Here is a 17,097-nt window from a genome sequence, read left to right on the forward strand (position 1 = left end):
TCCAAAACTGTGAGTATAACTTTATTGGCCCTTGGTCCTCTCCTCACCCCTGACAGAGCTGCTGGCAGACCAGGGCGGGATGGCGTCGCGTCTCTGGTAGAAGAGAATGTAGGCACCGCGGGTACACAGCTCCTCCTCGGGCACCAGGTCCACGCTGCTGTCATCGTAGCTGTACCACTGACCGTCCACCGAGTTACGACAGTACGCTACAGGACACACACACACACACAAACACACATACAGTATACACCAACTCATGAAACATCCACGAACTGCAATGACATCTCTGATGGGCTTTTAGTAGAGCGTGTGCAAGTAAATGAGAATTTGCAATGGAGAGATCTGTTGTAAAGGTCCTTAACCTCTAAAGGGGCATGCACACCAAGAATGATAATGATAATGATAACCATAACCATAAAAGCGCCCACACTGGCCAACAATAAGAAAAGTCTCTCCTCGTGCTAATGAATGCGATGGCTAAAATGTGATGGGTTCTGATTGGCGTTGTCGTTGTCAAAATCGGGCTGAAAGTGATCCCCAACTAAATTTCTCTTCATGTCCTTTTCGTTATAGTTTATGTGTGAATGTCACCATTTATATGAACAAGAACGATATTTGTTTATAGTAATGGTTAATATGTTTGTTCTGGGTGTGAATGGCCCTTTAAGGTTCACAGGAATTGGCAGGAAAGAGTACACAGGAAGTGACAGGAAGAGGAATGTGGAGGGGGAACGTGGCTGTGTGCGCTCGAGTGGCGTGAACCCACCGGTGTAGTGTCCTCCGTGCATGCCCCCGTGGTGGTTGCAGACGGCGTAGAGGTCGTACAGGAAGTGGTGGGGCAGCGTGCCGTCGGGCTGCTTCCAGGCGGCCGGCCAGGGCCCCAGGCTGCGCACGCTCTGGCTGCGCTTGACCACGTGCGGCGCCATGTCCAGGCCGGCCAGCGGGAAGCGCACCAGCGTGGAGAGCTTGTTGCGGCGCTCGCCCACCTGCCGGAAGCGCTTGAGGTGCAGGATGAGGATGTCCGGCAGCGTCCACAGGCTCATCTTCACCATGCCCTGCTGCAGCTGCTTGCAGTGGGGACACTTCCAGGCGTCGTCCGGCGCCAACTGGACACACACACACACACACACACACACACACACACACACAGTTGAGAGAAAACACATATACACATACACTAACACACAGGACAAACACAAACAAACACAAACACACACAAACAGCATATTTTCATGGAGCAGCACAGAGCCACTTCTGTTGAGTTCCATTTCCTTCTGTTCACACAGTGGAGGAGCTCTTGAAAAGGAATGCGCTTGGCAGATACGGGGACCATGGCTTCCTGTGAAGTGTTCATGCCACTCCGTGTCTGGCATTCACACATACATCAGAAATGGTGTCTTTCTTGCAGGAACAGTGCCCCATTAATAAACATAAACCCATAAATTATTTTACAGATAAGCCACAGATTTGCATATTTGACTTTCCCAGCTTCAAATGTTTTTCGTTCAACAAAGAGGAAAGGGATGTTTATCTAGATTCAAAGTTAATTTGTTTTTGTTTGATTTTCTCTTTCTAGAAGATCACGTTAAATGTTCCTCTCTCTTTGTTTGAGTACTACAGCATTTGTGGCTAACCTGCAACTCCGCTTGTTTCACACAGTGAGAGGAAGAAGTGCATGTGTATCTTAGCTACTGTATCTGAACTGACAACGTGTCAGAAATCTAAACCTGGCTAGACTGAATTTGACCCACTTACAGACTTTGACACGCACACAGACACACTGTCTGCCGCCTCAAAGGAGAGGCTGGATTCGACTCAGCTCCAACTTTGCTGTTCACCAGAGACAAACGTGCACCTCTAGTCTCTCCCCAGCAGAGCGTCTTGGTGAGGCTCACGCTCCACATTTCTCCATTGCCTCCCTGAGAGCTTTTCTATTCAGCTGGCGCTTTGGAACCGACGACTCGCATTAAGTAGGATCACACAGACCTCTAGCGTTATTATACCCTAAACATGTACTGTGAAATCTGAACTGAAGTGTACCCAGCACTGGTCCTCTGAGGCGTGATATTTCTGCTGCTATAAAGGAAATGTGGAATTATTCTGGTGGAGAATGACTACTTTGGCCCTTTGTTTGTCTGCAACATTAGACTTGCAGATCATGTGTCTGAGATGCACACACATGTGCACATGCACACACATCTATATCCTCTCCTCACACACACACGCACATACTTTCACATACTGTATGATGCATGCATAGTGTAGCAGCACACACACACACACACACACACACACACACACACACACACACACACACACACACAATCACTGAATACACTGGGGATATGAATATGCAAATATGCATGAGACATTACAGACAATGAAATCCTGGAAGTTCCGGAAGATTCCGAGACAAAAGAGGAAGACCGTGTCCACCATGTACGAGTATAACCCCTTTATCTATCCTGTGCAGTCTATGCCCTGGACTCTTCACACACCACACACAATCTATGGCATAAACAGCGTGGGAACATGTGACATGTGACACACTGTGTCTGAGAGAGTGTGCTTGTATGACTGCCAAGTACAGTTATGGATGGCCATCATGATGCTCGCTCACACACTAGTAAAGTCATGAATAAAAACGGCCCATTCATTTTGTATCGCAAGCAAAGCAACATAAAAAAAACTGTCGCTATATTTCAGGCAAGCAAGCTGGTGCTGCAGATTTATCATGGCCCTTACAAAACGCTCTGTGGTATCTGGGGTAAATTGTTTTGATACAAAAACAGATTGACTGTCAGGGTACTGATGTCACGTACTGTCGTACTGTCGCGGACTGAAAGATTGACGACTGAGATGGATTCTGGGGTGGGGGCAGTTGACACCGAGAGAGAGACATGGGCTAAACAGTAGGGGGGGGGGAGAGAGGAGAGAAAGAGAGAGGAGAGAAAGAGACAAAGCGAGAGAGACAGAGAGAGAGAAGAGAGAGAGACAGAGAGAGAAGAGAGAGAGACAGAGAGAGAAAAGAGAGAGACAGACAGAGAGCGAGAGAACGAGAGTGTACAGTACATATAACTGAGCTTTGCCAATAATGTTCCTGAAACGTTCATTCCAATAAAGCTTTCTTGAAATGAAATTGAATTGAATTGAGAGAGAGAGAGAGAGAGAGAGAGAGAGAGAGAGAGAGATGTGGGGATGACTTGTGTACCTGCTCCTCTTTGGTGTAGAGCTGAAAGCACTCGTCCAGCGTGCAGCTGTGCTGCTGGAGATGCTGCTGCTGCTGCACCCTCACGCTCTCCGCGTCCTTCACCACCTCCTCCTGGATGTTCCCAAACAGACTGACACACACACACACACACACACACACACACACACACACACACACACACACACACACACACACACACACACACACACACACACTTTCATTTCATGATGTGCAGAATAAAAGGGTAACACCTGGACATACGCGTGAATGTGTGTGCCACAGACTATAAAGAATGAAATTGAAATTTGGTATTGTGTGCATGTCTCTGTGTCTGTGTGTGTGTGTCTGTGTGTGTGTGTGTGTGTGTGTGTGTGTGTGTGTAGGGAGATTATGTGTGCGTGTCCATGAGCAGGCATGCTAAGAGATGTGCGCTGGCCTCACCACTCCTTGATCTTGTGCTCCCACTCAATGATGAGCTTCACATGGGCTGGGCCTCCAGCAGCACACAGCTTCAGGGCCCTGCAGAGAGAGCACAGAGTCAGTCAGACATCCATCAGCGGCGCTGCCAGCCACACGTCTCCAGCACACACCTCCCACCTCCCAGCTCACTAGAGGGCACTACCAGCACTGTCCTCATCATGAGATCATGTTGTAGCAAGAGTCAACAAACAACACGTCTAAACAATGACACCCACAGATTGACTTTTGAGTGTGTCAGGTGATGCTGTACATCATAATTCCAGTCTCCTCAGAATTCTGCGTCACTGTGTTCATGTTTGCGGCACTAGAGGGCAGTGTGTGATCGGGAGTGGCTCAGTGTGCTCAGTAGTCTGGAGGATGAGGCACAGCCACACATATCACATGCGCCACAATGAGCTGTGGCTGTGTGTGCACGGGCACAAAGGAGTGTGTGAAAAAAACTCAATTCACACATCTTCAAAAAGATCAGTGCAGTGGTATGGCTATCCACCGGGACCATCCTACGGACATTTGTCTTCTAGAGTACGCTGATGGTAACCACCACACCGATGACTATGGTCATGGACATCGCCTCTAGTCTTAGCATGTTGCTTGGGATGAATCAACAATTTTGAAGTGTCAGTAATTGGTTGAAGTCCTCACATCTTTCTCAAACCAACACTAATTAGCCATTCTATCTTAGCCAACAGCCCGGCAATTAGTTCTGCATCAGTATACGCAATATTGTAAAGGATCTGCATTCTGCACACCACAAAAAGCTCCCATAAAACAGGATTTAGGCTACTTAAGGGATGTTTCAGGCACTTGGCTCCTCTTCAGACACATCATACCCTTAAATATCCTTCTTATGTATCACGTCATCAATTAGTATCAAAATAACCACAGCCCACTGTATCTTAATACATGGCCAATCAGAAAATGCTAGGCATCTCGGAAAGAACAGGTGACAATGGACTGAGAAATTCATCAAAGAAGTACCAATGTGCCTAACTTTTTACCAACCAAAACTCATTTATATTTATAAATGAGGTGTGTCAGAAAGTGATTGGTCTTGTTTTTTCATGTGAAGAAATGTGAAGGCATTGAGGCCTGTCTAAATTCCTACATTAACAAGTTAGTACTTCTGACTGCAGATGACCTTTAAAAAGATCATGATATCTTCAAGGAATTTACTTGAGCAGTATTTTGGAAGTGTACTGTAGAGAGATTATGGATGGATCTATTCTACAATGCAAATTTGTGAAATCATCATGACATTGATGTTAGGCAGTGTTGCTCTGCCATATGCTTGATTCAGCTCCTTCTCTTCTACCTCTGCATGGCACTATGCATGTACTGTAATCTCAGAGGAACATCTTGGTGGAATTACCTCTTTGCCCCAGAACGGAAAGATGAAGCTGAAAACAAAAAAGCTGAACCAGCAGAGGACACCTGAGAGGCTACGCTTTGATCCAGAGATCTGTCACTGATCCACCTCCACAGCTATGCAGAGAGAGAGAGACAGACTACAGTGGCGAGCACACATCAAAAGAGGTCAGGAGGTAAAACCCCCCTCGTTTACGGGCGTGTTATGCTAATTGTGCGCTTGGAAGATAACTCGCAATCCCGTAGTAATTCCAACCGCATTAAGTGGCTTTCCAGCAATGGCTCACACACGTAATGTGTTGTTGGCTTCTTAAGTTACACAAATGCCTCCGTCTCCTCCACCCTGGTGCTGGTGACGGTGCCCGTGCGGCCAGCCGACGCTCACACCGAGAGTTATGGTCTGTTTACCTGCTAATTTACTGTGGGCCCCACAGGGGAGGCTGTAATTATGTCCCCGAATCTCAACAGAATGTCTCAGTGCTTTTGAATGGTCCCTGCAGTGATTCCTAATCAGCCTTATTAAAAGCTAATATCTCTAATCCCTCCCAGCGCTGCCATCACGCCCCCACACCGGCCCACACGCGCACAGCTGCTCCACTGTCGCTCGCTCGCTCGCAGCCAAACACACCGGATCCACCAGCACACCCCACATAATGCTGTCAAACTGTGTGTGTGTGTGTGTGTGTGTGAGAGAGATATGTAGAATGAGGAGGTTCCAGAGTAGCGGTGATTTGCGCATTCCTTTAAAGCGCCGTGACAAATGTTATTAGCCCCCAAAATAGGGGATTGTGAATAAAGTGCTATAATTATTTTCATTATTTCTGTAAACACAAGGCTGGCCTAACGTAAACCTGACGTGGCGTCAGGCGTCAGGCAGCTCTGTCACTGCACAACAATTACACCACAACTGGCACATCCAGAACACTTATTAAAAACGTCTTCTGCCTTCTTCTACACTTATTCCAGACGATGATGGCAACAGTCATTTAGACTACAGACACACTGGCTACTTTCTGAGAGACTGTGTAGGCCTAACTCTGATGAGGAGCTCCTGCAGCTCTTTCTGTGAGGATTCAAAAGCACGGTGCCAATCAGCTGTGCTTTAGCATTTCTACTCATTGTGCGCCTGCTGGAGCATGAAGAGAGAGTCCTCATAATGCAGGACTCATGCCTCCACTATTACCCTGGCCGTCCTTATCCATAATAATGGCAGGGTGCGCACAGAGCCAGCCTTCAACGTTCTCCCCTCCAGCCACACACACACACACACACTCGACCATTCAGACTCCTGCAATCCCATTCTCTCCTGATGGCGCTTAATTCCCCTGATAAGGGCCCTACTTTAAGATGCCTCGGAGAGCTCTTCCCCGAGCCCATCCTCACCTTTAAGCAGCCAGGGAATCGATAGCTATTCATGCTTTTAATTCAGCGCCCACTAATCCCCTTGATAGTGTTCTGAGGGCTGCTCTCCCCCTCTGGCCGTCAACAGGGACCTGCTCCAAACGACAGCCTGCTTCTCACCGGACCCTCCCTTGTGTCCCAGTCGCCCGTCTCAGTGACCGAGGGAGTCTGGAGTCAGGTGTGTGGGATGTGGCCTACATGAGTGGCCTCTCTCTCTCTCTCTCTCTCTCTCTCTCTCTCTCTCTCTCTCTCTCTCTCTCTCTCTCTATCCCTTTCTCTCTCTGTGGTTCACCCCACAGTTGTCACACATCTGTCACATCTGGCAGAGACAGACAGACTGTCAGTTGCCCGGTGTCTTGGCTCAACATTTCTAAAAATAGAATTGGGTGAAAATGCCTCAAAAATGGAAAACAGAATAAAATGGGGGCATTTGCCTCAGTCTTACTACTGTATGTGCCAAGAAATGATCTCTTTCATTAGACATACGGTGTACAGTGAGTAGATGATGACACGTGTCATCACATTTACCTGAGCCCAGGTGTGGGTGTGCATTATGAAAATGTCAAAACATTTGACACGTAATGTCAAAACATTTACGCTTGTTCAATATAGGCCACTGTAATGAAAGTTGTAGATGTATGTTCTCCGCCTCAATACCCCCGTGGTCCCCCGCATGAAAATGTTATTGTATAGAGAATTTATAATATTTACATAAAAGGCTTTCAGTCACAAACACAAAAGTTTCCAATAATCAAACAGATTTGATGAGTTGTGCCCCACTGCGGTGCTCTCATGAATCAACCAGCAACATCTGTTGCATTTACACTGCTGATGCAAAACTACAGCTTCCAGTCTCACGGCCTCAATGTTCTGAACGGCAGTAACTCATATGACGCTGTCTACGGAGCCAGTCTTGTTCCAACCCAAGACTTCTGCCTACAGCTAGAATAGAAGAATAGAATAGATACTTTTTTGATCCCGTGAGGGAAATTCGTTTCTCTGCATTTAACCGAATTAGTGAACACACACAGTGAGGTGAATCACACACTAACCCAGAGCAGTGAGCTGCCTGCCCAACCAGCGGCGCTCAGGGAGCAGTGAGGGGTTAGGTGCCTTGCTCAAGGGAACTTCAGCCGTGGTGGACTGGTCGGGGATTGAACCGGCAAACCTCCGGTTACAAGCCCGAAGCCCTAACCAGTACACCACCGCTGCCCCAGCTACTAACATGTGAAGGAACAGTGTATACAACACCAGCCCAGGAAAAGCAATTACCCCCAGTGTACTGTGCTGTAATGCTCACACAATACAATTCAGAGGCTGGGTCACTCTTCTCCATGGCCCTGGCCTGATGCTGCTCTCTCTAAATTACATATCATCTGCATGGAGATGCAGTGCACTGAACTAATGAGTGGGGCCGGGAGAGGCCAGAGTGTCCACTCAGCTTTGAGGACAACATAATTACACACGCTCAGTCGGGCTCGTGACGCGCCACACTTAAAATAATAATAATAATAATGGACAATTCAATAACGGGGAGATGCTTTTTTGCCAGCCGCGAAAACACATGCTGACAGGGAGGCAAGCTGGGAGTGAATGGAACACGGATAACGACCTATAAAACACTTATAAGTAAATGCAGGCGCGCTCTCTCTCTCTCTCACACACACACACACACACAGGCAAACACACTTATCCGTACGGAAAGTGGTTTGATTGAGCGCAGACTGGTTTTATCCTGTGTTTCCCAGACACATCTACAAAGCCCAACTGAGCTGTGTAACAGAACCACAAAAAAAAAATCTTTAAATAGACACCTCAGAGATAGCACGAATGAGAAATGAAAAAAAGAACGAAAGAATAAATGGCCTTGTCATTCTGCTGATGGAAATTTCATATAAGCTCTTAAAAAGCGTGGAATGGCTCACTGGTTTACAAAATGGCAGCTGGTAGAAGGCAGAGCTGACACCCTCCCTGTGACTCTTAAGCAGAAGGCCACCATAACTCTCTCCCCTTCAGTCCCCAGAGAGAACACAACAACACATCTCTCAGGCATTTACAGGACACATTTCATTACAAATAAACACATTTGGCTTAAAAAAAGAACTACATGGGTACTGATGAAGTGTTTATTATAGGACCTGTTTGCTTCCTAATTATATTACATCCTTTACATCATGTTGGCCACTGTTGTCTGAGGAGTAAAAACAGGCCTCCTGGCCTTCACATATTGTGTTCACGGCCACAGACAGGTACAGATGTGCGTTAGAGAAGGACTCACCTGTCCACTGCTGGGTGGCAAAGTGGCCGGCTGTCCTGGGGGGATAAGTAGCTGTAGGACGTGGATCCACCAACCACACGGATCTTGAACAGCACTCCTCCGTTCTGTTGGAGAGATGAACCCAGAGCGCAGTCAGACACATTTACTGTACACGAGTCAGCATAGAGGGGGGAAAAGGCCCATTCACTAAACACTAAACTTGAAGCTCAGTGAAGGTTTGCACTCTAGGCAGGAGAGAGAGGCTGACACACAATTGGATTTTCTGTCAGCCTGAGGTGAACCAAGACTCTTGTGCTCAAACCAGTTTTAAACCCTGAACATTTCCATTTCAATAATATAAAAACACACGTCTGGCAACGGAATATACGAAATAAACGAAAGTGCCTTGTTTTTGTGCCAGTTCCACACACATCTGGAGAGGGGAAATAAAAGGATAATTTGTAAGGCCAAGACAGACAAGAGTTTGAATTAGTGACGAGCGAGGAGGAGCCCTGCATTCCTAATGGACTCATTTTAAATACTGCCACTAGAGAATAGAGTCGCAGCCAAGCATAAAATGAAATAAATTAGGTAGTTAATAAGACCTAACCAGCAAATGAAAAGGGCAAAGTCTTTTGTTGGAAAAGCAGAACACACATTTGGGTTTGAACAAATCTGAACAAGGGGGCCCTTTCAGCGACCAGACAAGCTGGACCTATTCATACTGTTAATCTGCTCTTCAACATTAGGCTTTGGAACGCACCCAACAACACAAACCCTCACACACATTGGGCTTTGGAACGCACCCAACCAAACAAACCCTCACACACATTAGCAACAAACAGGTGCTTTTCCAATGAGTTGTCACTGCTGCTGCAAGACCTCACAACATAACCACCTCAGAAGTGGAACTGAACAGGTTCATTCACACAAACATATGGGTCGTGCATCGGCAAGAATATGGTAATACAATATGGCACAGCAGAACTATGGTAAGGATGAGGAGGCACTGGGACTATATTTACACACTCCTTAAAACTTCTGCTGAACAAAAGAGGATGAACAAACCTCCTCTCCAGATAAGAGCCAAATGTAATATTATCATTGGCAGTGAGATTTCCTAACAGAGGAGGGCATCAATCAATGTGAGAAAAATCTCAGGCTTCCTCAATCTCCGTTCATAAAGATGAAGCAGAGATCAGTTGCAGCCAAAAGCTACTTAAACACCCTCTCAGAAGGCACACAAATTACTGAGGGGGAACTTGAAATGGTTTCATCGTTCAGATTTACCACTTACAAACCAACAGAATACCACTGAAATGAAACCGCCGACAGTACCATAACATCTCTGTGTTGAAACCATTCCACGGTGAAACACTTAAGACATTCAAGTGTTGTGTAGTGTTGTGAACGAATGTGGTCAGACAAGCTACATGAGCACCAGCAACTGAAATGAGCAGCCACCTCAAGTGATAATCTGGAGATCACCGTTCTGAAGACACAAGTCATTCTCATTAACAGAGCCACCTCATTTTCCCGCAATGCAATCAGCAGCACGAGCGGCCCGGGTGGAATGGAAGTGCGCCAGTTGGTGGTTTGCGCTCATCCACGCCTCCGGAGCCGCCGTGTGACAGACAACAAGCGGCCTGGGTCACACGCTAGAGCGTCTCTACCGGTTTACGATAAACAACAGAATTGCTTTTTTAATTAACGGCATAATGTGCCTGGGCGAGTGTTGCGCGTTGTGAAGTATACGCAGGTCTGTGTCTCTGGAGGGTCGGTGTGCTCATTCTGTCTAAGCAGACACATGGTTGGTACCGTTAGTCTGGGGTCTAGCGGTAATTGTGCCATCGGAAGGCTCTGGAGGAAGAGATAGAGCTGGAAGAGATACCCCGGCCCCACCAGGCTTGTTTCACTGTCTGCTTCCACTCCTTTATACCAATGGCCAACTCAGCCTTGTTGACCTAGATGAAGAAGCATGCTGCTATCTCGCTATTTTTATGGGTTCATAACTTTTTTATTGCTTCTCCCATAAAACGGTTCTGTGTGAGAAGGCGGTTCCAGAGGTGGAGGGAGGCACACTGCCCATTTCCAGCCCAAGACCCGCAGTTGACCCTGATGGCGCACCCGAGCCAGCGCTCTCTTAGCCAATTAAACAACAAGGCTTATCTGATATGACTTACTCGCCGTACAAGCAAATGGACAACATATTTTTTTAACTGCTTAAGAAAAGACCAGAGAATTGGCCTCTGATCCAGACGCAGTTCACCTGATCCTACGCTAGACTGCGGCGGAGTAGATACTGATCAGTAAACAGCTGTGGAGGAGTGATGTGGCCGTAAGCTGCTGCTTATCAGCCCAGACTCATCTGGGCGTCTGCAGGAGCCGGGAGGCCGGCCTGAGTTTGTCTGCTCCCTCAGTAAACAGTGGCCACCAGTGCAGGTGAAGGCAGACACAGCACATCTAGTCTGAGGGCTTTACTGGGGCTAAGTTACTGGGGGGAGTGTGTCTGACTTGGCTTGTCAAGAGAAACATCTATTCAAAGGTGCCATATTGAGACGATCTAGCCTGTATATCTGTGACGGAGTGCCGTCTATACAGTTGAATATGCGCTCTGACTGCCATAGCAACGCTCCTGGCACTTTGCCGTTACGTTCAAACAGGTTCAGTGCCGCTGAGACCCGGGTTCGAGACAGTGTGGGCTGACTCCTCTATCCCTTTGCTGCAACACCCTCCATTTCTGTATAAATGCTGAGAGATGGATTTTAATGCTAAATGTGTCTGGTGGCATTAACTGAACTACTGAACTGTGCCTTGTTTATATTACAGTGTTTAAATCTCACTCTGATACTTTTCCTTCTGCTTGCTAGTGTCTCCGGCAGGTAATTTATTCAGAATTATTTAGAGAAATCAATCCGTCGACTACGCTCACCTTCATGGCCACTGAGCTTTGAAAGTAGCCTGCTAAGGCTGCCATTATGCGCCACGGTTTTATAGCCATTCTGGGATGAATTTCTCTGATAAACACGTCACCAAAGCTGCCAAAGCATAATGACTTTGATTCATAAAGCTGAGAAGTTGATGGAAAGAAGAAGAAGAAAATAGAAAAGAGAATAGAAGGTGGTTCATCTCCTTCTTCAGGGGTGTCGGAGCCAGTATATGAGGGTGGGACAGGACCCTCTAACTTTTTACCCCCCCCCCCCCCCCCCACACACACACACACACACTTTCACCATGTCGACAACACTTTTTATGAGTGCTTCCATATTGAATCCATTCATCCATATTGAGTAATACTTTATGAGGAAAATATCCAAATCAGTGACGATGCATGCCATGTTTTCACTGCAACCTCCTGGCAGAGTTATTGCACCATGGCCCTGGAGAAAAGCACACAAGTTAGCGGCCATACTAGTAGCAGTTATAAATACAGCAGCAGCAGCAGCAGCTGAAGCTGAGGCATTTCTTCTAGTCTCACACATTAATCACAGGACTGTGTGAAGATGGCCAGAAGCTGCAGGCCCCCTGGTGTCCTGGCATCGTCCTCATTAGCTGCTTGTCTCATGTAGTGTGCCTGACAGGAGTATAGCTGCTGCCAGTTTAAGAGTCCACTGTGCTCCTGATAATTCAATGCGGGTTAATCTTAATTAATGGCTCTGGTGAACCTTTAAGGGTTGCGGTTCCTTACTGAGTGGTTTCAGGACTTTTAAATTACTGTTGGGTCTCTATGTTGGTTCTGTGAGGGAAAATGAAGGAAATAAATACACTCGTGATAAAATCATATAACATATCCCTTCATAAACAAAATTTGTTCAACTAGGGAGGTAGACCACAACATACAGTAAGCACCAAGAAATATGCACCTACGCACATGTGTTAGACTGTCCAAAGACTCTTGTGCAGAAATGTGCATCATTTTGTAATTCTGTGCATGTTTACCTTTCTTTAGTTTATCTGGCAACCTTTCTTTATCACTCAAACGCATAAAGTATGTATCCCTGAATAGAATGCTTAGTTTGCTTTTAGTTTTAATGGCCACCTCTGTCTGGCTGATAACATCATAGAGAGTTTCTACAAAACTCCCCAGTACAATACCAATAAAAACCTCACAAACAACACAGGAGATCGGGCTTCAAGGCACGTCTGGCTCAACTGAAAACTTATTAGCATTATGAAGACCTCACTTCTACTGCAGCAGACCTACTGCAGATTACACTGACCTTGAGATGTCCTCTACGTCCCACAATGTTCCTGTAGCTGGAGACACATCTGAGCTGGTGTGGAAGAGCAATCAGAGGCCATGTGCTCTGGCTCAAGTGCAACAATTTGAACTCTCCAAAAATATCTAGAGTATTCAATATTTAACCAGAGATGTGGTTAGACTTGCATCACCACACCACAGTGGTCCTGAAAACTTCACCGCCTATCATCGACATGAACACCAAAGCCAAAAAAAAAAAAAAAAACCCAGAGCATGAAGCACTCACAAATGCAAAACACACGCATGGTAAACTCTTCCCCTCCACCCAGCTGCTGCAGTGGGAGAGTCGTGAGGCAAAAACACACAGTCTCAGAACTCCACCATGGTAAACACAGTCTCAGAACTCCACCATGGTAAACACCGGCACAGAGCTCCAACACGGTAAACACAGACTCCTGCTGTGAGACGCTCCGCTTGCACCTGGCGTGAGGCGCTTCTTTCTTGCTAATAACCAACCGTGTCAACAAATCCCCAGGTGGCTTCAGGAAGTCGCGTGAAAAACAATGTAGATTTAATGCACATTTGCTACTTGATTGAAGTTCAGTGTGGCGTGCAATTAAAGCACACAGATTGAGGCCCATGTGTGTCATGCTGTGTGTGTGTGTGTGTGTGTGTGTGTGTGTGTGTACATGTACATGGCACAATAACAATAAATAATTGATCTGAGAATAAAATGACAAGGATGCTTGTTTATGAAAAGAGAGTAGCTGGTGTGGGGGTGAGGCTGGTGAGGCGGGTGTTTACCTGTGCTTGCGCACTGTTAAGCATCAGGTAGTAGAGCTTGCTAAGGATGCTCTGCTGGAACTGGTCCCAAGAGAGGGTCCTCTCCTCACGCATGAGGAAGGGGGGTCCAAACCTACGCACCAGGAGAGAGGGAGAGAGGAAGAGGGACAGAGAGAGAGAGAAAGAGAGAGAGAGAGAGAGAGAGAGAGAGAGAGAGAGGGGCATTAGAAGTTTCTTCACTTCTTCCTGTTTGAGGTCACTCAGTGCTTCAACATCAAAATCAGATCTTTCTTCTTTTTTGAGGGGGCTGGGGGTGCTTTAAAACAGCCCCTTCAACACAAGGATGAAGGAGGCAGAATAAGAAGCTTGAATCAATAAAACAGCACCAGCCTCTTCTGAGAAGATAATATCAAGTGTACTGGAGAGGAACATTCTCTTTGGAGAGGGGCAATGAAAACTTAGTGCCTCTGTAATTATCACCGATGCTGATCCCCATGGTAATTATCTGAGGCTGCGTGCTTGTAGGCAGTGATATGATTTGTGCGGATCCGTGTTTGTTGACCTATGAATGCGCTGGTGGCTGGCATCCACAAACAGCCCTAATCTGGGAGGATTAGAGTCAAGCGAAGGCCTGAGGGCTTGAGTGGCTGATATCAGGCCAGCTTCTGCTTGCTGAGACGATAGCGCAAGTTTGCACGCTAACTCAACTTTGACCAAGTGACTGCCTTGAAATTGGTTCATAATCCACTTAAAGTGTATTATTTCTTTTTTTTCCCTCGCAATCTTTTTTATTGCGCCAAAAAAAAGGTGATAGCTTTCACATGTTCAGTTGAATAGGCTTGGATCTTTCTGAAGATTTTGCTGATTTCAGGTCTGCTCTGTAGAAACAATCACGGCACGTAAAAAAAAAGCCATTTATAGCCGTGTCCTCTGAAAATGATGATGGCTGCTTTCAGGAGGTGCTGTTTTCACACGTCGAGAAAGCCTCGCCATCAAATCTGGGCCAGGACGAGTGCTGCTGACATCTGCCAGTCAGGCAGAGTAAACAACCCCCCGCTCCCTCGGCAGCTCCGCGCAGGTACTCAAATGTCATCCTGACATTCCGCAAACTTCCTGGGGAATACCCGTCACCTGCTCCTAGCCCGAGCCACTCAGCCGAAGGGTCAAACAAAAGGCACGACTTCGCGCTCGGACCGGCAGGCACATGCCTGGTGAATGCCCGGCCACTCGGTTTGGGCACGAAAGGTGCGCCGGCGCAGCCCTGCGATGTATCAGAGCCGCTGCGGAGGAGTGTTGTTCCCTCAGCACCAATCAGGCGCGGGCTCCTCTCTTACAAATGACACGACATCTGAATTATTGAAATCTCAGTGCAGCGGTGCATCCCCACTCAGCCAATGCTATGGGCTTCACTCAGGCTGAGAATGGGGCTTCTACACAATGAGAAGAACGGAGACACATTACCAAAAAAATCCCAAGGAAATCCCGGTGCGTTGAGGCCACAAGTTTTGACATGACAACTTAATGCATTATGCAGAGAGAGGGACATCGCTGAGATAATGTCATGACTATCCCGGCTCACGTCACATTACATTCTCTTCATCAGGCTCAAAGGCAAAGAAGCCGCTTGCTTTATGTCGCTTTTTACATTATGCTTCTGTGCATTTACAGAATGATCCAAATACACGGCTGCAATACAAGAGGAACATCTGAGTGACTCTCTGATACAGTTTTGTTCAAAGAATCAGACAAAAATATGATCATACATTTTGCATCACTTTGGTGGTTTTCGGAGTCTTCTACAGACAGTAGTGGATATTTACATGTTACTGCACATTTTCCCTCTTTTCAAACAGTTTTCAATGTAATATTTGTGGATCTAAAAATACAGTCGTCTATATCCACAGTATGATAAGAAGAAATAATATTTACAGATAAAGAATATCCTGCTTATACTGTTAGTGACTATTGTTACAAATGTTCACTAAAATCACTCTGGGTGGAGGAGACTTGGAAACTGCCTTCAGACTCAATAAGATAAAGTGTCCTCCGTGTGTGCTGATGAGATTACTCCCAGTGTGCAGCTGGTGCGGGGCGTCATGTTACCTCACTGCCTGCTGGCCAGAGCCGGCCGTGTTGCAGATGAGCAGGAGGAGCTTGCTGGTGCCACCCTGGTTCAGGAACTCGGAGGACAAGGTGCCCGAGGGATGCAGCCGCTGACCCTCCGGACCAGAGGTGTAGGGGGAGGAGGGCAGGCTGTGGTGGTACCCTGAGGGGGGGGGGGGGAGAGAGAGAGGGAGTGGGAGAGAGAGGGAGAGAGAGAGTGGGAGAGGGAGAGAGAGAGGGAGGGAGGGGGGAGAGAGAGGGAGAGGGAGAGGGAGAGGGAGAGAGAGAGAGGGAGAGAGGGAGGGGGAGAGAGGAGAGAGGAGAGGGAGAGAGAGAGGGGGGGATATTCAAATTTTCTCAATTTTCTCTTCAGTTTGTTTGGAGGGCAACTATTTCTATTTCATTCGTCATTTTATAGGGCTTCTCCTCAATTTCTCCTTGGGCTTTAAACGTGCTGTGAAAATACACAGCTATCCACTCAGTCATGCTTGGTGTCACGCTTCATGAAACTCTTAATATCCCGGCTCAGGTTCCTGGTCCTACACTTGCCCAGTTCTCATCCCCCCAGCTTCCCCAAGAGCTACAGTACATGCTACCCTCAGATATGCCAGGACGCGTTTCCCAACCTGAGCCTGTGACTATGGAAGGGTTCCTGTGCTGTGGTTCAGACCAGTATGCTGAATGATTTCCTGCTCTTTCCTTGATGCCAGGTGAAGTGAGAGATAAAACTCTTCACACATCCCTGGCATCCAAGACAACAAAACACATTTCTTTTCAATCTGCTTCTGTATTTCCTCAAGCTAATGAAGTGAGGACTTCATTATAACAAAGCCCAAGATACATACGCAATGCCTGATATCTTCCATAAAATAACTTCACACACGAGGCAGTGTGTTTGAAAAATTCTAATTGAAAAACTGTCTCGGTTGATGACAACCTGCAGATGGATCTGCACTCCAAAGGCATCATTTCGACTTTCTATCCATCTGCCGTGCCCTGCCACATATGAGCCCTGTGGGGGTGATGGCTGCTCTTTGTGTGAGTGTGCATGGCCACCAGATTACCTGTCAATTGCAGCATGCTAAAAATACGCAGGGCCACGCGGAGGGAGAGGGTACGCTAGCCGGGTCGCGGGCGCAGGTCACCCGCCGACACTTCCCATGCGGGACAGCTGCGGTGGCGTGAGATAGCACTCACCCGAGCTGTCACACGTAAACGGCCCGGGTCACGCTGCAGGGATGAAGGGACCTGTGCGGCACCTGCTCCCTCAGCAGGTCTGGCCTCTGACAACTCGTA

At 47.2% G+C, this 17,097-nt stretch overlaps 1 protein-coding gene across 1 annotated transcript in view; it reads right to left on the bottom strand.

Moving 5' to 3' along the window:
- usp43a (ubiquitin specific peptidase 43a) overlaps positions 1–17,097 on the bottom strand; it is an 89,807-nt gene that overhangs the window by 6,230 nt on the left and 66,480 nt on the right. Inside the window, exons 7-13 of the mRNA XM_062547852.1 lie at positions 15,802–15,964; positions 13,720–13,831; positions 8,736–8,839; positions 3,653–3,730; positions 3,212–3,341; positions 767–1,106; positions 48–206 (exon numbers count right to left, since the gene is read on the bottom strand). Coding sequence (XP_062403836.1) covers positions 48–206; positions 767–1,106; positions 3,212–3,341; positions 3,653–3,730; positions 8,736–8,839; positions 13,720–13,831; positions 15,802–15,964 — 1,086 coding nt within the window. The remainder of the gene's footprint in view (positions 1–47; positions 207–766; positions 1,107–3,211; positions 3,342–3,652; positions 3,731–8,735; positions 8,840–13,719; positions 13,832–15,801; positions 15,965–17,097) is intronic.

The sequence above is a fragment of the Sardina pilchardus genome, chromosome 1, assembly GCF_963854185.1.
Source record: "Sardina pilchardus chromosome 1, fSarPil1.1, whole genome shotgun sequence".
Taxonomy (NCBI): domain Eukaryota; kingdom Metazoa; phylum Chordata; class Actinopteri; order Clupeiformes; family Clupeidae; genus Sardina; species Sardina pilchardus.